At 52.3% G+C, this 19,923-nt stretch overlaps 3 protein-coding genes across 11 annotated transcripts in view; 1 reads left to right on the top strand and 2 right to left on the bottom strand.

The window, feature by feature from the left end:
• The window catches only part of Por (P450 (cytochrome) oxidoreductase), a 51,556-nt gene extending 49,790 nt beyond the window's left edge, over window positions 1–1,766 (top strand). For 2 of the 3 annotated variants that reach the window (XM_013152498.3, XM_063233512.1), the window contains 6 exons: window positions 15–196; window positions 283–432; window positions 534–804; window positions 883–1,028; window positions 1,127–1,212; window positions 1,297–1,766. In XM_013152498.3, coding sequence (XP_013007952.2) covers window positions 15–196; window positions 283–432; window positions 534–804; window positions 883–1,028; window positions 1,127–1,212; window positions 1,297–1,441 — 980 coding nt within the window. In that variant the 3' untranslated portion in view covers window positions 1,442–1,766. 3 annotated transcript variants of the gene reach the window in all.
• Window positions 1,767–1,922: 156 nt separating this feature from the next.
• Tmem120a (transmembrane protein 120A) lies at window positions 1,923–7,124 on the bottom strand. The gene is made up of 12 exons (XM_003470106.5): window positions 6,910–7,124; window positions 5,309–5,427; window positions 5,054–5,170; window positions 3,626–3,685; window positions 3,337–3,432; window positions 3,172–3,261; window positions 3,003–3,068; window positions 2,851–2,912; window positions 2,645–2,737; window positions 2,474–2,538; window positions 2,315–2,383; window positions 1,923–2,236 (listed from the first exon to the last, which is right to left on the bottom strand). Exons 1-12 carry the CDS (start codon window positions 6,988–6,990, stop codon window positions 2,123–2,125), a joined length of 1,032 nt encoding a protein of 343 aa, XP_003470154.1. The 5' UTR covers window positions 6,991–7,124; the 3' UTR covers window positions 1,923–2,122.
• A 1,191-nt stretch (window positions 7,125–8,315) lies between these two features.
• The window catches only part of Styxl1 (serine/threonine/tyrosine interacting like 1), a 49,733-nt gene continuing 38,125 nt past the window's right edge, over window positions 8,316–19,923 (bottom strand). For all 7 annotated transcript variants that reach the window (XM_063234288.1, XM_063234292.1, XM_063234287.1 and 4 more), the window contains 3 exons: window positions 15,511–15,608; window positions 14,009–14,121; window positions 8,316–8,559 (listed from right to left, as the gene is read on the bottom strand). In XM_063234288.1, the coding sequence (XP_063090358.1) occupies window positions 8,428–8,559; window positions 14,009–14,121; window positions 15,511–15,608 (343 nt within the window). In that variant the 3' untranslated portion in view covers window positions 8,316–8,427. The remainder of the gene's footprint in view (window positions 8,560–14,008; window positions 14,122–15,510; window positions 15,609–19,923) is intronic.

Here is a 19,923-nt window from a genome sequence, read left to right as displayed (position 1 = left end):
CACCCTCCCCACAGAGGAGTCCAACAAGAAGCACCCATTCCCCTGCCCCACCACCTACCGCACGGCCCTCACCTACTACCTGGACATCACCAACCCGCCGCGCACCAATGTGCTGTACGAGCTGGCACAGTACGCATCGGAGCCCTCGGAGCAGGAGCAGCTGCACAAGATGGCATCGTCCTCGGGCGAGGGCAAGGTGAGCCGCTGCCCCTGCTGCTGACTTGGCAGCTGCCCCAGCCCAGCATGGCCCGGCTCCAATCTGCCATGTCCCGTCTTTGGCAGGAACTGTACCTGACCTGGGTGGTAGAGGCCCGGAGGCACATCCTGGCCATCCTGCAGGACTACCCTTCCCTGCGGCCGCCCATTGACCACCTGTGTGAGCTGTTGCCGCGGCTGCAGGCCCGCTACTACTCCATCGCCTCCTCTTCTAAGGTGAGGGCTGCCGGGCAGGGGGTGGAAAGGCTCCTGGGCAGCAGGCCACGGGGATATGGGCAAGAGGGTGGCAGTGAGTGACCAGGCCGGGCCCCCTCCAGGTCCACCCCAACTCCGTGCACATCTGCGCCGTGGTTGTGGAATATGAGACCAAGTCAGGCCGCATCAACAAGGGCGTGGCCACCAGCTGGCTGCAGGCCAAGGACCCCGCAGGGGAGAACGGCCGCCGGGCCCTGGTGCCCATGTTTGTGCGCAAGTCCCAGTTCCGCCTGCCCTTCAAGTCGACCACACCAGTCATTATGGTGGGCCCTGGCACAGGGGTCGCCCCCTTCATAGGCTTCATCCAGGAGCGGGCCTGGCTGCAGCAGCAGGGTGAGTGCATGAGACCCCTGGGATGACTGGGGCAGGGCAGGGGTCGGGAGTCCAGCTCACCCTGCCCGCTGCTCCCAGGCAAGGAGGTCGGGGAGACGCTGCTGTACTACGGCTGCCGCCGCTCAGATGAGGACTACCTGTACCGCGAGGAGCTCGCCCAGTTCCACAAGGACGGCACCCTGACCCAGCTCAATGTGGCCTTCTCCCGGGAGCAGGCCCAGAAGGTCAGGGTTAGGGTTACGAGGCGGGGCTGGTGCAGCAGGGCTCCCAGGAGCAGGGGCTGGTGCCCTCGGGCCCTCACTGGACACCCTCCTGTCCCCAGGTCTACGTGCAGCACTTGCTGAAGAGGGACCAGGAGCATCTGTGGAAGCTGATCCACGAGGATGGTGCCCACATCTATGTCTGCGGGTGAGTGGGGAGGCCAGGTACCAGGCTGACCACTCTTGGGAGGACCCCTGCCCAGACTGACTGCCACCTCCTGCCTGCCCCCAGGGACGCAAGAAACATGGCCAGGGATGTGCAGAACACCTTCTGCAACATCGCAGCTGAACTTGGGGGCATGGAGCACACCCAGGCAGTGGACTACGTCAAGAAGCTGATGACCAAGGGCCGCTACTCCCTGGACGTGTGGAGCTAGGAGCCACCGCGCACTGGCCCTCACATCAGACTCGCCGCCTATGATCTGCCCTCACTCCCTCCAGCCCCTGGTGGCTTCTGCTGGGCCTGGCCCAGGGGCAGGCCTGAGAGGTGGCGTCTTCCTCCCCTGGCCAACTTGGCCACCCCAGACAGCCCAGCCGCAGGGCAGGGGGCGTGGGGCCCACACATGATGACACCTTGGGCCCTTGGCAGCTGTACAGAAGGGGCTCTTCTCAGCTGAGCTGGGGCTTCGCCCCACATGATTTTGGACGAGTGTAAATAATTTTAAATAATCTCTGGCCCTTAGAATAAAGTTGTTTTCTGTATTTGCCTGGTATTGCTTGAGCAGACCTGGGGCCCCTGCCCAGATCTGCTTTCCTCAGACTTGGTAAAGACCAATAACCCAGGACCCCTAAGAACCTGGGCCATGCAGGGGACACCAAACCCTACCCCCAGGAGAACACAGCCGTCCAGCCACTCCGTGCCACTCGCTCTTCCTTTATTGAGGCTGCAGCACCCAGCTCCTGCAGGCTGGGGCCAAGCCCAGATCTTCCCCAGGGCCCACAGAGCCCACGAAGCCTGGGGGAAACGGGGGGCCCTCCCTTCCAAGCGGGGTGCTGCCCAGCCCGCCCACCACACCCAGGGTCAAAGGCCCCTTTGGGGCCACAGGCCAAGGCCCAGCTCATTCCTTCTTGCCCCTGTGCCGCTGGCTGTGGAACTTCTGGTGCACAACCCGCAGGGTGGTGAAGAAATTGCCAAGGAACAGGAGGAGGAACGGGAAGCCGCACATGAGCACCTGTGGGGAGCCAGGGTTATGGACTGCCAGGCAGAGCGGATCTGGCCAGGTCCCCACTGCCCTCCCGGCCTGGCTCACCTGCCACTCCTTGCACTCGGGGTCCCGGGCCAGGTTAAACAACGTCAGTGCATTAAAAAGCTGCCAGAACTGAGGGGACAGGAGACTTTCCCTCAGTGGACCTGGTCCCTGCTCAAGCCTGGAGCCAGAGCAGGGGACAGGGACATGGATGTGACTTACATGTCCAAAGAAGAGGAAAGGCAGCAGGAAGGTGAGGCCCCGCCACATCCAGGACTGGAAGCCCTCTGCCGGCAGAGTAACCAGGGACACGGTCACTGGGGCCTGAGCAGAGGGAGCGGGGGCTCCTGCTCGGGTGCCTCCAGGGCCGCAGGACGGGCCTGGCCGACTCACCCACAGTGAGGTCCATGGTGTGTCGCTCGCCCAGGGCGCGCAGGCGGTACAGACAGCCGCTTTGGTAGTAATACTGCAGGAACTGCACAAAGCCTGGGGGCGGGCGGGGGCGTTAGCAGCAGCCGGTTGGAGGGGCTGTCCCTGTCCTTGTCATCCACCCCCACTGGGACAAAGCCAAAGCTCCCAAGGAAGCCAGAGACACTCACTCTGGTACATGGAGAAGGACAGGAACTGGTTCCGGAACTTCTGGTACATGAGCCCGTCAGGCCTGAAGGGACACAGAGGGGAGGGAGGCTGTGGCACCTGGGACACTGGCTCCGCCTATCCTGCTCCCACTAGCCTAGGCCCAGCCACTCACCAAGTCAGCATGACCCCTGACAGGAATGTGGACACATAGTGATGAAACACCCACCAGCCTTTGATCCTGCATGAGGAAGCCACTGTCACTCAGTCCCCTTACGGGACAGGGAGGGGCCCAGAGTGGGAGGACCCCCTGCCCCCAGGTTCTGGCCCATCTGCCCGCGCACCGGGAACCATTGTTGATGAGGATGCTCTCCCGGATGGTCAGCGTGCAGTAGTACCAGACCAGCAGGAAGTTGAAGGCTGCGTCGGTCACCCTGGAGGGTGCACACAGGGTTGGTATCAGAGGCTGCAGGAGGGCACAGTGTCGAGCCCAGCAGCAAGACACCCACCTCGAGTTGAACAGGAAGCGGCAGCTGAAGGAGATGAGGATGAGGATGATGGTGAGGTAGAGCTTGAACTTCTCATACTCGTCCTTGTAAGCGAACCTGGAGGCACGGGCTCATGGGCCGGGCTGGGCTGCCAGGGGTGGCCCTCCCACGTTGCCACCCCAGGAAGACACTGGCCAGTGCAGAACAGCCCCAAGCCCAGGAGCCAAAGGAGCCGAAGGAGGTCAAGGCGGAGCAGGGGTGTTGGTGGGGGGGGTAAGCCCGGGCAGACCCAGCCCCCAGCGACGCGTACTTGGCCTGCTTGCTCAACAGCGTCACGTTGACGTTCCCCAGAACCAGGCTCAGGTACAACCTGGGGAGAGGGAGCCAGGCTAAGGAGAGGCACAGGGCACCGGAGTGTGCCAGGCCTGAGATGGGGCACCCCTTCCACCCAGCTGCCTTTCAAAGACCTTGGCATAGGGCTCTGACCTTGTGGGTGCGTCGTCCAACCCTGTCTAGTACCCAGCCTCTCTCCCTGCCCGCTCCAGAAATCTGACCAGGCTGAGTCAATGTCCCTGGCCTGCCAAGTCTCCCACAGGGCTTCCCCACCTCGGTGTCTCAGAGGAAGCCTGGCTCTGCCACCACCCTGGAAGACATCCCTACCTCCTGGGTCATTCACTGCGTCTGGGCAGGGGACAGGGATCTCAGCAGAAGTCACCTATCAGTATCCCATGTTCCTTGCTACTGCAGCCCTGAGTCTACTTGGGTGCAGCACCTACAGCCATCCCTTAGACCTCCTCCCCAGGCCATGGGCTCCCTTGGAAACTTGGAACTCTGCCTGCAGGAACCCCACACGCTCAGCCTGCTTTTTGCCTGCACAAGGACCTCTTCCTCATGGGAAGCCCCCAACCCTGTCCCTGCACTGTGCACTCTGTCCTCCCCATCTCTGAGTCTCTCTGAGCCTCTGCTTCGTGCACTGGAAAAATATCTGCACCCCAACCTCATCCCTCCTCCCAGTCTTTCTACTTGCAAGTCAACACAGACCCAGCAAAAGCTGCCCTATCCAGTAGTAACTTCTGATGACTACTTTCTAGTACCTTCTCTCTTCCCATGCACACCCAGCTTCTAAAGAGCTGCACAGAATTGGCTGTGTCCTCTCAGCTCCTCCATCGATCCCAATACCTGCTTCCCCTCAATGGTCCTCTAATGTTCCCTCACATGGGGAAGTGACCCCGCCTCTGCTACACCAAGCCCAGCTGGGTCATCTGAGCCTCCTTTCTTCTTTGCCTTCCAGAAATGATGCAAGCTCCTTTCGGGAGTTCTGTTCAGCTTAAGTTGTGCATTGCCCCTGTGGATCCTTTTGGGAGGGCAGCTGGCTTTCCCAGCTGCCTGCGGTCTGACCGAAAGCTCCGAGACCCCTCTGGTCTCATCGCCCCTTCTCACCTCCCACCAGCACCTGTGTAGTCACACACTGTTATGTCTTTTCCCACAGTGTCTGCTCGCTCTATCCAGACCATGGCTCAGCAGCCCCTAGAAGCTTTCTGTGACTCCTGGGTTGCGTCAGGTGACCATCAGTGCACCACCTGCAATGCTCCCTACACTCCCACCCAGGTTCCCCATAGTAAGCTGTCTCCCAAAGTTAGGACTGCACCTGATTGCTCAGGCCATGACCTAGAAGCAGAAGCAGCAGCTTCAGAACCGTTCCCCAGGGGGCTGTGACTAGAGCTGGGGCGAAGCTCACCCATTCTTCTTGGGCAAGTAGGCCTCCATGTCAAAGAAGAGGCCTTGCCGCTCCTTCATTTGGTTCTCCAGCTCTTGCGCAGCCATGGTGGCCTCTGCTGGGAGAGAGGCTTTGCATCTGCAAGTCAGGGCAATTGGGTCAGCAGGTGTCATGGCAAACAAGGGCACAGGAGGCCTGGAGATTGGGAGAGGCCATGCCAGGTCACCCCTGAGGCAGTGCTGCTTCCCACCCCACACCCAGCGGAGGACGCCTAACTTCTTCAGGACGGTTGCCAGCTCCTGGAGCCGCTTCTTCTGCCGTGCAATGGAACTGGTGCAGTTTGTCTGCAGCTTGGTCAGCTCCTCTAGCTTCAGGCGGTACAAACGGTGGGTATCCTGGGGCACACAGAGAAGGCTCAGGCTAGCTGGGGAGCAGCTACTGGTGCGGCGTGAGCTCTAGGAGGAGGCCTTGCTGTGCCTCCCAGGGCCCTCCCTGAGGCTGCTCTCCCCACAAGGTAGGAGAGGTGCTCAAAGTCTTCCATGAGTGCTGAGGTCCCTGTGGCTCTGCTCACCATTGCTGAGTCCTGTGAAGGTTGCTTAGGCCCAGCCTATACAGCAGCCTACACAGGCTCTTTACCTTGTCCAAGTCTGAGTGCTAAGCCCGTGGGTCCACCTTGGGGACCAGCTGTCTGAAGGCACACTTGTCCTCTCAGTTCTCCAAGGCACCAAGTACCAGGAACCTGGCTTACCCACAGGGGCCTTCTGCTCAGCCTTCCTGAGAATTCTTCCCAGGTGAAAGGTCATCAGGCTTCAGTCCAGTACCTCCTGCCTTAAGGCCCCTCCCCTTTCCTCCCCCAGCACCTTTGGCCTGAGGTTTCCTTGAGCACTCTGCACTGATAGATGAACCTCAAAGAGACACTGACCTGATGGGACAGTGCGGCAAAATCAAGGAAGGGGGCCCAAACCAGCACTAAGTGGCATCCAGGCTAGGAGACTCTGGCCAGGCAGGAGACTGGGGAGAAGCACAAATGGCAGCTGGCTGGCCAGGGAGCAGCCATGGAAACAGGAACGGGCTGGACCAGACTAGGAGAGGCAAATGTCTAACCAAGTCTCCCCCTTGCACGGGATCCACTCTAGGTCTTTCTTTTTTTTTTCATCAAGGCCAGGGGCCACCACACCTCTTCAGATCCTGGCATGCAGCAGGTGTCATCTCTTTGCAAACACTGCCACCACCTTTTTCCTGGAGGAAGCCAGCAGCTTCCTCCCTTTTGGCTTAGGACAACCACATACAAACCGCACGGAGATAAGGAGACCCACAGCTTCCCAACGGCCTCAGCGACATTTCAATCTGGCCCAGGCCGCACTCCTCTCCTGAAAGCAGCATCCTGGACCTGTCAAGCCCCCTTTCTCCAGGCAGAGTAGATGCTGACTCTCAGGGGAAGGCCTGGCTCCCCATCGGGCCCACAGACTTCGCTGAATCCCGCTTTCCAGCGCTCAGCCAGGCGCGGCCCGAGAGTGGGGACGCGTAATTGCGGAGTGATTGATTGACCAAGGCCCTGGGCCCGGGCAGCGGCTCTCCTGAGAGCGGGCCGGAAAGCGGTCTGGGATGAGCCCCTGGCCAGGTTTGGGGTGCAGACAGCGAAGGAGCCCGCGGGATCCCGGCTTCTGAGGCCGAGTGGTTGAGGTCGCCGGCACAGCGCGGGTCCCAGCGGGGTCGCAGCGGACGCACAGACAGGTCTGCCGCCTGGACACCGGGACCCAGGACCCCGACCCCTGACCCCGACGGCCCCCAGCCTGACCTCGGACTGCCATACCCTTGGGCCCGGACCAAAGAGACGTCGCGGCTCGGGCCCAAAGGGTGAGCGCTGGGGGGCTCACCTGGATGGTCTGGAAGTCCCGCTGCAGATCCTCCCAGTCCCGCACACAGTCGCCCAGCGGGCCCGGGGGCGGGGGCTGCATGGCTGCTGCGCCGCGGGCCGAGGGGGCCGCGAGTAGAGGACGCGCCGCACACCCGGCCGCCCTGAGGCGCCACTGCCGCTGCCGCCTCCGTCTCCCCCTTCGGCTTCCGGGCTCGAGCCGCCGCCGCCGCCGCCGCCAACTGGAAAGGGCCTGGCGCGGGCCGCGCGCTGGCCCCGCCCCCCGCCAGAGCCAATTAGAACCCAGGGCGGGGCGGGGGCGGGGCCATGTGAGCCTTGGACACCTCATCCTGAGATCCCTGGCGGAGCGAGGCTGCAGCCCCCGAGCTGGCCAGCAGACCACGTGGCGCAGTGACCCAGCCCGCTGTGCTGGAAGCAAACCAAAGCCAGGGAGGTGACACCTACCCTCACTGTTTTCTATTTCTGAGGAGCAATCTTCTTTGGGGGGGGGGGGTCCAAACCTCTCCCATAGCTGGGGTTTACAGCCATCTCCTTACTGGTTTTCCTGCCTCCTGGCTCACCTCTACTGTCCCTCACATGGCCACCAGACTGCCTTTACTAAGACACAACACTGATGTCGCACTACGCCCCTGCTTGAGACTTCCCACGGGCTCTGCCTGGCCTAGCAGAAAGCCGCTGACCATACTAAGCCCTTCTCTGCAGCCATCCCAGGCTCTGATCCGCTCCAGCGCTGCCTGAAAAGCTCTTATTACTGCGTGTAAAATGCTTCACCTCCTTGAAGGTTTGCCCTTCTGATGGGGCACTCCTTACATGCACCTCTCTATCCCTCCTCAAAATTCTAGGCTCAGCATGTCCCAACCTCCCCCAGGTGATGGCAGGACACGGTCACTGAATGAATTTTGGGAAGCCCCCATACTGGGGACATTCTAAACTGCCCACCCCTCCCCTTGTCTGTTCTGATGCCCAAGGTGTTCTGTGAGTGCTGCCAGCTCAAGGGAAGTACATTTGAAAACCTGAGGAATTTTCTAGAAACCTGGGTGTGGGGGCTGGGAAAGATGGGATCTCCCTTTGGTCAACAGGGCCAGGTAGCAAAGAGGTAGTTAGGGGAGGCAAAGAAAAGAAATCTCTTCCAGGTGACCAAGGGGCACAGAGTCAGAGAGCTGGGTCTTTCAACAGGAAAGGGGTTTCGTTCCAGGAGCTGTGGGGACTTCTGCCCATGGGTAAGCACTGTGACATTCCTTATGAACCACCATAGGGTCTGAAGAATGGGGTGTGGGGGAGCCACTCCAGCGATCAGAGTTGGTCCCAGAGGTGGTCTGGGATGTTGTAGAGGAGCCCGAGCAGGTGCACCTGCTGTGTCAGATGAACAAGAGGCCTAGAAAAAACCACACGGGAAGAACAGGAGGCTCGTGGCACCCAAGGCCTTCTTCTTCCAGATCAATCTGGGTATACACTCTGGCCCACTACCCTCCAGACACCCCAGGAAAGGCTCTTCAGTGCCACTGTGGGGCTGCAGAGGTTAGTAGAGTGGATCCGAGATGTCTGTGATGATGTCTCCAAGGACAATCTTCTCCCATTCCAACAGCTGAGTCACCAAGCCCCAATTTGGACGCATGTTGTTTTTGCATTTCTTGACATAGGCCCAAGCCTTCTGTGAGAGCAAGGAGACAAAGGAGACACCGGGACTGGCTGTAGGCACTTTCCACCCTAGAGCAGATCCGGCTCAGGAGGGGTGGGAGGCACTTACCCAGGAGCCTACAACGCGGAATCAGAGCTACATATATAAACAGCAGCAGTCTCGGGTGAATTCATTAGGGCAGGAGTTTCTACCTTGGGCAAGCCCCTCTGCATCCCTGCTTCTAAACAGGGACAGAGAGCTGTGTTCCACACAGCTCCCAAGAAAATTGGGATAAGCCAAGCATGGTGGCACACAATTATCTCGTACTCTGGGAGGCTGAGATAGGGGGACCCACAGTTTGAGCCCAAAGTGGGTAACCTAGCAAGACCCTATCTCGAAATTAAAAATACAGAAAAGGGCTGGCAGTGTGGTACAAGCTGAACGTCTGGGTTCAATCCCATGTTCCAGGAAAGAAAAAGGAAGGGAGGTGGGAACAGAGAGAAGGAAGGGAGGGAAGGAGGGAGGGAGGAAAAATCATTGCAAAAACCTATGGAAAACCTCCTGTGGACAGGAAAGGACCGCTCAGGCCTGGCACACAGAGTAGGGCTTCAACAAAAGTTTGCATTGTGCCTAAATGAATTCCTGGAAAGAGGAAGAGAACTGGGCAAATTCTCTGAAGACAAAAATGAGAGCTGCCTTCCTTCAGGCATGCTCCCCAAGCGCAGGAAGGGTTTTTACCTGAGGCAGGTGTGCAGCTTATCTACACTTGGACTGAAGACAGAGGAAAAAGAAAGGCCAAAGGCACCTTAGCAAACCAGGATCAGTTCCTCAGCTATAAAGACCACGTAGGAAAAGCCCATCGCCAACATTACACTCAGTGGGGAGAGATAGGACCAGGAACAAGACAAGGGCGGCGGCTTCACCACGTCTATGCCCATGGTACTGGAGGGCCTCCCTAGGGCAACTAGGCATGAAAAATAAACAAACGCCATCTGGATTGGAGGGGAAGATGTAAAATCACCTCTGTTTGTAGATGACATGGTCTCCTAGGTGGAAAATGCTAAAGAATCCACACACAGACCAGAGCTAATAAAATCGAGCCAAGTTATAATAAAATCAGCACAGAAGTCTCGGTTGCATTTCTATGTATTAAAAATAACCCAGAGAAAGTAATTCCATTTCAAATCAAATTTTAAAAAGTAAAGCCAAGGAGGTAAAAAAAAAAAAGTTACACGCAGAAAGCTACAAAATGTTGCTGAAAGTAAATGAAAACGCATCACATGCCATCGATGGGCAGGTCTGACACTGTAAAGATGTTGACACTTTCCCAGTAACCTACAGATCTAAGGCAAGTCCTATCAGAACCCCAGGTGGCATCTTTTTTTAGGAACAAAAATCCACCCTAGCATTACTGCCGACTCAGCAGGAGTGGAAAGGGCCACCTTAGGGCGAACGGAGCACCGCTGCACGCTGATCAGGCGCCACAGAGCCTGACGGGCCACAATGTGGGCAGCCCTGGGCAGCGCTGGGCTCCGCCAGCCAGACACACAGACAGAAAGTAGGGTGGAGGTTACCAGGGCCGGGGAAGGGCAAGTGGGAGTTAGGCTGAGTGGACAGAGCTTCTGTTCTGCGTAATGAAAAGGGTTTGGAAACAGCCAGCGGTGACGGTCAGGCAACAGTGTGAATGGAAGTAACATTGTGGGGATTCTACTCCCTGAAGGAGCTAAATTAGCCTGAGTTATTTTATGTGGGTTTTATCACAATTAAAAAAGAAAAAATCTATCCTAAAATGCTCCAAATAGAAAAAGAAAAAAAAACTTGTAAAAAGAACAAAGTTGGAAGTCTTACAGTTCTTGATTTAAAACCTTGTGACAAAGCTACGGTAACCCAGTGTAGTGCTGAACGTGAATCAAACAGACCAATAGATACAAAGACACAGTGCCGAAATAAACCCCACAAGCACGGCCACCTGATCCTGCTATTTGGCTTGGGCGGTACTAGAGGCTTGAGCCCAGGACCTTGTGCATGCCAGGTTGTTATTCCACTGCTAGGCTACCTCCATTGCCCTTCACATTCTGAAACGGAGTCTCATTAAGTTGCTCAAACCTGGCCTTGAAATTTCAATCCTTTTGCCTCAACTTCCCAAAGAGCTGGGGTTATAGGCATGTGCCACTGCATCTAGAATAAAACCACTCAAAAGGAGAAAGTCTTTTTAATAAAAGGTGGTGGGAAACTAGCTATGCACTTGTAAAAGAATCAAACTGAAGACAGGAAATCAGTAACAAAACGATATTTCTTTGAAAAGATCAACAGAATCAATGACACTTCATGTAGGCTAAGGAAAAAAGTTATAAACTGTTAATATCAAAAAATAAAAAGGATATCACTACAGGTTCTATGGACATTAAAAGGACAATAAAAGAATATATTCAACAGCTCTATATCCACAAATATAAATGACCAATTTATTGAAAACAACCATCTTCCCAAACACACTCAAGAAACAAAATCAGTAATATCCCTCATCCAGACTCGGTGACTCTGGGAGGTTGAGGCAGGAGGATTAAAAGTTTGAGGCCAGCCTGGGCAAGTTATCAAGGCCTTGTTTCAAAATAAAAACATTAACAAGGCTGGGAATGTAGCTCAGCACTAAGGCCCTAGGTTCTATCCCCATACTACAAATTAATTAATTAACTGATTATCATAACCTTCAAAAACGGAAAACACTTGGCCCAGAAGGGCTTACTGATGGATTTTACACGTAATGAAATATACTTTCAAAAGGAAGGAAATTACATAAAGTACCTGGAGTAGACAAAATTTACAGAGACAGGAAATAGTGGTTTCCAGGAGCTGGGGGAGGGAGGGATGGAGGGTATAGAGTTTCAGTGTTGCAAGATGTGAAAGTTTAGACTGATTGCACAACCTGAGTGTACCTACCCGGACTGAAGCACATACTGTACGATGGTTAAGATGGTAAACTGTATGTGTGTGTTACCACAATTGGTTTGCTTTTTTTAAAGTGGTGCCAGGGGGCATAGCTGTGCAGCACTGGCTGGGTCAGAACAGGTCCTTAAGAAGATACACAAAGGGCCGGAGATTTAGTTCAGTGGCATAAGCGTCTGCCTGGGAAGTGCAAGGTCTTGAGTTTGATACCCAGTACCGAAAAAAAAAAAGAAGAAGAAGAAGAAGACGACCCACAAACCCTATCGTCCACTGCCAGCGCACGCATCACTCACTGGCACTGAATCCCGGAGCTGGGCCGTGAGCTCTAACATTCACAGAGCTGCAACTTCTGACAAGTCACCCAGTCTTTCTATGTGCCCTGCAAAGTGGGGATACTAGCAGCACCCTTCGAATGAGTTTTTATTTCACATCAAGAATTAAAAGCACTCTGCCACCATTGGCTTTTATAATCCTTCCAGTGTCCCCACCCCACCCAGAGATCTTTAAGAGACAAAGTTACTCCCAGCAGCCTAAAGGCACTGAGTTCAGTTTCTTCCTAAAAGCATGCTGGCTCTGGGATCATTCCACACAACCTTGCACAAAAGCTTTGAAAACTCAAGCCATAGGGCTGGGGATTTAGCTCAGTGGCATAAATGCCTGCCTGGCAAGTGCAAGGTCCTGAATTCAATTTCGAGTAGAAATAAACAACAAAACAAAACAAACCTCAACTCATAGGTAGCCCTGAAACCAGAGATTCTGGACACCAGGTTCTTGCCACGTCACTCCCTGACCCCCACACCGTGGCCTTAGCACCTGAGAAGCCAAGCTGGGCCCCAGTAGTTGGTGCCTCTGGCCCATGAGCAGCCCACTTCCTTGTTTGCAAATCTCAAGGGCTTTGAGCTGAGCTGTGCACCCCTGCTCCCAGCACTCCTATACACACAGACAATGGGAGGGAAGAACTTCTCCCAGGACAGCCTGGGCCAACCTGTGCCAGTGATCCTGGGTACCATCTGGTAGCAGGAGAAGCTGTGCTCCATTTGGGCCATACGGGCAGTCCCTCCTGACACAGCTCTGTGGGCCATGCAGTTTCTTAGCCAAGGGTTATCCAGATGAAGTACAGATAATAGCAAGACTGCTGCTCCAGGGAGGGAGTGCCAGGGCTTTTCCTGAGAGCAGGGTCATCTAGACGTCAGAGGCCTCTGAGCCCATCTGACCACTGACCACTTGCCCAAGACCAGAGAGGAGGGCTGTGCATCTCCCTGCAGGATCCCTGAGTGTCCTGGCACTGGGCCTGCACGAACCCCACTACCCTGCTGAAAACTTAGAGGAGCCAAGTGGGACAAGAGTTCTCCCTCGGCTCTTGACCTACCAGCCCCAGCAAGCGGCCCGTGCCCTGGGTTACGGGCGTGTGTACCATGAGGAATGGCCTTCCTTTCTGAGGGTGAGTACTATTTCACTGAGTGGATACAGCACATTTTCAGTACCTGTCAGTGGTCACTGGGCTGTTGCCACCTCTCAGCCGTGGTAAATATTGCTGCCATGAACCCGAGTGCGCAAACGCCTGTCTGAGTGCTTGCTGCCACTTCTCTGGGGCACAGGCAGCATCCCCAAAACATTGGCCAGTAAGCTCTGAGTAGGGTTATTCTTTGTCCCTCCTTTCCTCTCCCCTTAAACATGCTCCTTGGCAAATGTAGCAGCTTATCAGATGTCAGCCAAGTCTTCTGGACAGTGGTCCCCAACTTTTTGCCATCAGAGACTGATCTCATGGAAGACAATTTTTTGTACCTATGGAAGCTGGGGTGGGAGTCTGCACCCTAATCCTGCACCTGCACAGTTCGTAGTAGGTTCACACTCAGTAGGGTTCACGCTCCTGTGAGAATCGAAAGCAGCTGCTCATATGACAGGGAATGGAGCTCAGGCAGTCTCGTGGGAGATGAGGGTGGCTGGAAACACAAATGCCGCTTTGCCCTTCACCCACCGCTCACCTCGTGCCGTGGCCCATTTCCTAGCAGGCCATGGAGCACGATCAGTCTGTGGCCTAGGAGGAGGAAGGCTGAGCTAAGACCATCAGCAGGCCCCTGAGAAAGCACTGCTTGGGAATCAGGAGCCCCAGGTTCTCCCTGGGGTTGCCAGGATGGCTCCGCTCTTCCCTTCCCTGTCTGGTCCCTGCTGTCATGGCAAAGGAACGTTGCTGGTGGGGACACCCTGCCAGCACTGCAGTTCTGTGACCTTGAGAAACTCCCAGGCAAAGCTAGTGGACACAGAGACAGTAGTGGAGCCAAACCAACACACTCCGGCCTCGGCCTGTCCCAGCCAGCCCTGTGGATCCAGCCTCAGCCTTCCAGCCGGTAGCACTGGAACTTTGCCCTTGGATGCCAGGTTCTGGGATCACCCTACATTTGGACTCCCCTCTCTCATCCTTCCCCACTCCTGCCAGGGCCCCAGGGAAAACTCCAAGGGGCTCCTGTCCCTTGGAGTTCCAGCACTGACTCCACCCCCTGGGGGTGGCTGTAGCCCAAGCCCAGAGGACACATACCTTCAGGGTCTCCTGATTCCTGTGCATGAGGAAGGCCATTGTGGCTGCACAGCTACGACTGATGCCCCGTGTAGAAAAGATCAAAATGACAGAGCCCAGGTAGAGGTGAATTTCTGTAGAAGGGAGGAAGGGGTGGCATGGTCCACAGCCCTTGTCCCTGTGGTCCTTGGTGGCTGTCAGAACATTGGTCGCAGTGGGCCTGTGGCCCACAAGTGAGTTTGTAACAAGCAGGCCGGGACCTGGGTGAGTCACATGGCTGCTAGCGGGGGGGGGGGGGGTCCTCAGACTGACTGGCAGCTCCAGAGAGTCCTGCGATGGGCACCAGCTTTATCAGGCCAAGGACTTTCCCCAGCTTTCCAGGCTTCTTACCTAGGGAGCTCTGCCACTAGCTGCCTAAGGATGACAGGACCACCATTCAAGGACAACCGGCACCAGCAGAGGGAGTGCAGGCTGGATATGGGCAAGTTCTTCTGAACCACAGTTTCCTCATCCAGAAAGTGGGTTAACAGCATATGCGTTCCTCCCCCACAGTCTCATTCTATTCTGTGCTTAGCACAGTGCCTGGCATAGAAATATCAGCTATAACCCTCTAATCCCCAAGGCTGTGTGTCTTTCCTAGGCTGACCCAGAACCCCCAGGAACTGAGGATAAACTACCGAGTGCAAAAAACCAGACTGTCCAAGCTGGAAGAGGACCTAGACTGCTTAAGGTCAACCCCCTCGAGGCACAGATGAGAGAACTGAGCCTCAACCCGTGAAGTGCTGGCCTAGAGCTGCCCAGTGAGGTGAGGCTAAGGAGAGGCCTCTCCACGCTACAAGGCTGTGTCGTCGCATGGCAGGGCACGCAGAAAGCTGAGACTTGGGTCCTACTCAAGTGACAGTGGTGGTTTTCTGGGCAAGTAAGGGACAGTGAACTGCAGTGCCATTCCTGGTTGCTCATGCAGCCACTCAGGCCATGTTGGTGCCAGGCTGGAGCAGGGGCGGGCCTCTGTTCTGACTCCGCCTTGCTCTCCCAGGGATCTTGCTCTCCCCCCAGACAAACCCCAGACCTGGTGGGCTAAGCTCTGGGTGAGTTAAGCTGCGGGTGGACATCGCTCGGGGGCAGTGGAGAACAGGGAGGGACAAAGTGCACACACAGACAGTTGTGGAAGTCAGGATTGGGAAGGCCATGGAGGCATCCTTCCCCATCCACAGGGCTGACCAGGGCTGGGTGCAGGATGCACACATCCACAACCAAAAAGGCGTGGCAGTGTAGCCAAGGCCAGAACACAGGGCGCTCAGCCCACCATCTGATGCTGTCACAGAACCCCACTGCCCCCCAGGAAATGCCACCACGGCTGCTTGCTTTACTTGGGGCTCATCCATACTGGCCAGGGTGGAGCCAGTCTTCCCTGACCTGAGCCCTGGGGGTCACAACCAGGAACAGGCCTAAGGAGGAGGCGCCCCAGCCCTCTCCCTCCTGGGCACAGGCAAGTCACCCTCCTGTTAGGGAACACTCCTTACCGATGAAGTGACAGATGTGGCGTAAAAAGGGCAAAATCTTGGATTCTGAGGAATCTTCTATCTTGATGTGCAGAAGCCTGTCAGGGTCATCCAAGAAGCTAAGCAGAAGAACACAGGTAACTTACTGACAGCCCCACGGTAGTGTTGCCCATCTACACTGCAGGACCACAGGTGAAGGACCGGGGAAGGTATCTGGGAGATGGAAGCAACTGAGCTTCCCCCAGAGAAAGCAGTGTGAGGTGGACCAAGTGGGTTCATCTGTGGAAGGCATTACCAACCCGGGTAGCACATAAGAGGGGCCCAGTAAATGTGACACTGTCATTATTAACCAAAAGCATGGTGTGTCCCTCAAGCAGGGTGCGAAACTCATTAAATGCGGATGGGAAAGCATAGCTGCTGGCCTTGGAGACCGAGCCTGCTGTGTCAAGTGCAGAGAGCAAAATGAGAGGGACACAGATGTTGTGCTGGATGCTGCAGGTACAGGGGCTGTGGGACGCTTTAGTGAGGCGACCCTAGAGCACCAGAGGCAGAGGTGAGGGGACAAGACAAGCAGGTGTCTAAGGACAGTTCCAGGTAACAGAAGGCAAGAGCAAAGGCCCTGGAGGCAGTGGTTAATAGATCTGAAAAACAGCAGGGAGATCAGAGTTGCCAGAGCTTCTAGCACAAATGGAGAGAGAAGAGGCCCAAGGGCATGCGGCCACCTGCCAGGAGCTCAGCACAATGCCCAGCCCGCAGTGAATACTCAATAAATGGCTTGTGTGAAGGCCCGAGACATTCGGGGGCAGAGCATGGTGGCAGGCAGCTGGGTCAGTTCCCCATGAGCACTCACTGAGATCCTTCCTTCACCATCCTTCCTCACTGCCTCTCCCCAGGATCCATGTTACAGTTTGTGTTTGGTGTCCCCCCATAGGTGGCTGGCTCTCCCACAGTCAGCCCACACATGGTGCCGACTCACAGGTGGTCTTAGCTTCCTGCCGACTTCTTGTTCTTCTCCCCGGCCTATCCTGGAATATTTTGTTCCATTGTTTTACCTTTTTTTTTTTTATTAGAGGGGGTTTCATTATTCTACCCAGGCTGGTCTCAAGTCAGTAAGCTCAAGCAACCTTCCTGCTTCAGCCTCCTGAGTAGGTGAGACTACAGACACATACATCACTATGCCTACATATCTTTTCACTATTGTGACCTATTTTTATGTTTGTTTGTTCGTTTGAGAAAGGGTATTACTGCATAATTCAGGCTGGTCTTGAAGTCCCTGTGTAGCCTAGGGTGGTCTTGAATTTGTGGTCTTATCCTCTATCCTGTCTCAGCTTTCTGCATGCTAGGATTATAGTCATGTGCCACCACATCTGGTTTATCTTTATATTTCAAGAATATTCTTTTAGGCAGCATATCACCTCTACTTTTTAACTGGGGCATTTAGACTATATTTATTGGGATTGCTGATGTGAGTTGAAATCTATCATCTTGCTATTTGCTTTCTACTGATCTCACCTTTTGTTTTCTCCTTAAATCCTCATCTTACGCTTTTTGAATTACTTGTTATAGTTCCATTTTACCTTTCTTGTTGTTTTATATACTATATATTTTTGAGTTTTATTTTTCAGCACTTGCATTTCAGTTTACAGAATATATCTTACCATGATGGTATGCCTTCAAGTAATATAAACCACTTCTTGTAAATTTTACAAGAACCTTAGAAGTACATGCTTTTAGTTCTCTTCTTCCTGCCTGTGTGGGCTGAATATTACTCCTACTATAACCCCAAATACGTTGTTATTGTTTTTATTTAAGCAGTTAATTATCCTTATGAAGGAATTTTTTTTTAATCAGGATATGTTATGTAGTTCAGGTTGGCCTTGAACTCACTAGGTAGCCCAAGCTGGCCTCAAACTTGTGGGGATCCTCCTGCCTCAGTCTCCCAAGTGCTGGAATTACAGGCATGAGCCACTACAACCAGCTTGAAAGGATTTAAAAACAGGGAGAAAGTATTTTATTCTTATTCATATAATTATTACTGCTGAAAATAATTGTTCTTTTTGTAAGGGTTCATATTTCCACCTGGTATTATTTTCTTTCTGCCCAAAGGATTTAATGTGACATTTTTTGTGTGTGTTTTTCATTTTTTATCGGTACCAGGGATTGAACTAGGACCGCCTGCTTGCAAGGCAGGTACTTATGCCGCTGAGCTAAATCCCCAGCCCCTATGTGACATTTTTTGTAGCATAAGTTGGTCACTGATGAATTCACTTAGTTCTTGCATGCTAAAAATGTTTTAATTAATTAAATTTATTAATACATTTAGGTATACATAATAATCACATTCGTTATAGGGAATTTGTACCTACACACACTATAACTTGATTCTTTTCCCATCCCCCTACCCTCCCTTCAACCTCTCTTCCCCCGCTTATTTACACAACCTTTGCTTCCATATTGACATTGTATCCAGCTACACGACTGAATTTGGTTATTAAATCTAGAAGTCTTTTGGTGGTGTTTTTGGATTACGTTATCCACAAATAATGATAATTTAATTTCTTCTTTTCCTACCCTTTTTTTTTTCTCTTGTCTAATTGCTCTGGCTAATGTTTCCAGAAATATATTGAATGATACAGGTAAGAGTGGACATCTTTTTCTTATTCCTGATTTTAGAGAAAAAACTTTCAGTTTTTGCCCATGTAATATGATGTTGGCTGTTTGTCTGTTATAGATGGTTTGTCTTGAACTAAAGACCATCTATTCCAATTTTCTGTAGGGTTTTTTTTTTTTTAATCATGAATGAGTGTTGGACTTTGCAAATGCTTTTTCTGTATCTTTGAGATAAGCATATGGTTTTGACCTTGGCGCTGTTGATATTATGTACTATATGTATTAATTTGCACATATTGAACTCCCTGAGATGTATCCTACTTGGTCATGGTGTATAATCTTCTTGATGATTTGCGGCATTCTGTTTTCCAGTATCTTATCGAAGATTTTTGTATCTACGTTCATTAGGGAGATTGGTCTGTAGTTCTCTTTCTTGGTTGGATCCCTCTCTGATATATCAGATTAATGCTTGCTTCCAGGAATGAATTTGGTAGTACTGCTTCCCAATCTTATTAAAGAGTTTGAGAAGTAGCAGTATTAGGTCTTTTCTGAATTTCTTCCAGAATTCAGCAATGAATTCGTTAAGACCTAGGCTTCTCTTTGTTAGTAGGTTTTAAATTACATCTTCAATTTCACTGACTGATATTGGTTTATTTAGCATTTTTATATTTTCTTGATTCAGCTTTGATAATTTATATATATCTAGGAATCTATCCATTTCTTTTGTATTTTTCATCTTATTTGAATACAAGTTTGCAAAGTTGACTACTATAGATGATATTATGGATTTCTGTGGATTCTGTTTCTGATTTCACCCTTTTCATTCCTAACTGCATGGATTTTTGATAATGGTGAAGGTTTTGTCAATTCTGTTTAATGTTTCATAGAATCAACTTTTTGATTCATTTATTCTTTGTATTGTTTTCTTAGTCTCCATTACATTAATTTCTGCTCTGATCTTTATAATTGTCTTCCTTGTATGAATTTTGGCTTGATTTGCTCTTCTTTATCTAGAAGATTGAGGCTCAACTTTAAGTTGTTTATTTGAGATTGCTATTTTCCTGATATGAGTGTTCACTGTTAAAGGTTTCCCTCAAAGGACTGCTTTCATTGTGTCTCATAAGTTCCAACACATTGTATTGGCAAGATCATATAATTGTAGAACCTAATTTCTTTAATTTCACCTGTGACTTATTGGTTTTTTAGGAGGGTGTTACTTAATTTCATGTGCTTATGAAGTTTTTGTGGTTGCTTTTGCCATTAATTTACAATTTCATTGCATGATGACATGATAATATGCACTGAATAATTTTAATTCCTTTGCATTTACTTAAACATGTTCTATGAGACAGTATGTGGTCTAATTTAGAGAATGCCCCACATGCAGCTGAGAAAAATGTATATTCTGACATTGTGGGTGAAATGCTTTGTGGACATGTACTAAATTCATTTGTTCAAAAGTTGGCCAAGTTCTAATATTTTGTTGTTGAGTTTTTTGTTTAGTTAATCTATTTGTGGCAGTGGAGTATTGGTGCCCCCCATTAGAATTGTGTTAGTGCTTATTTGATTTTTCATGTTCATGAATATATGTTTTATATAGTTGGATGCACTGGCATTTGGTGCATATATATTCATGATTGTTGTCTCTTCCTCTTGGATTGCTCCCTTTATAAAGATGTAGTGACCTTCTTTGTCTGTCTTACAATCTACTTTGTCTGCAAATAAAATAGCTACCCCTGCTTTTTCTGCATCCGACACGTGAAGTATTGTTTTCTGTCCTTTGACTTTCAGTCTATAATTTTTTTAATTAAATCTATTTCTTGT

This window comes from Cavia porcellus, unplaced genomic scaffold, assembly GCF_034190915.1.
Source record: "Cavia porcellus strain 051 isolate PalLab524CR breed Dunkin Hartley unplaced genomic scaffold, mCavPor4.1 scaffold_23, whole genome shotgun sequence".
Lineage (NCBI taxonomy): Eukaryota > Metazoa > Chordata > Mammalia > Rodentia > Caviidae > Cavia > Cavia porcellus.
The sequence above is the reverse complement of the archived record's forward strand: the minus strand, read 5'-3'. Positions and strand labels throughout refer to the sequence as shown.

Coding starts and splice junctions, on each gene's coding strand:
- Tmem120a (XM_003470106.5), bottom strand. CDS start 6,990: ATGCAGCCCCCGCCCCCGGGCCCGCTGGGCGACTGTGTGCGGGACTGG. Junction 5,171..5,308: donor CTGGCAACCGTCCTGAAGAA/GTTAGGCGTCCT, acceptor CCTGACTTGCAG/ATGCAAAGCCTCTCTCCCAG. Junction 2,738..2,850: donor GTCCTTCTCCATGTACCAGA/GTGAGTGTCTCT, acceptor GCCCGCCCCCAG/GCTTTGTGCAGTTCCTGCAG.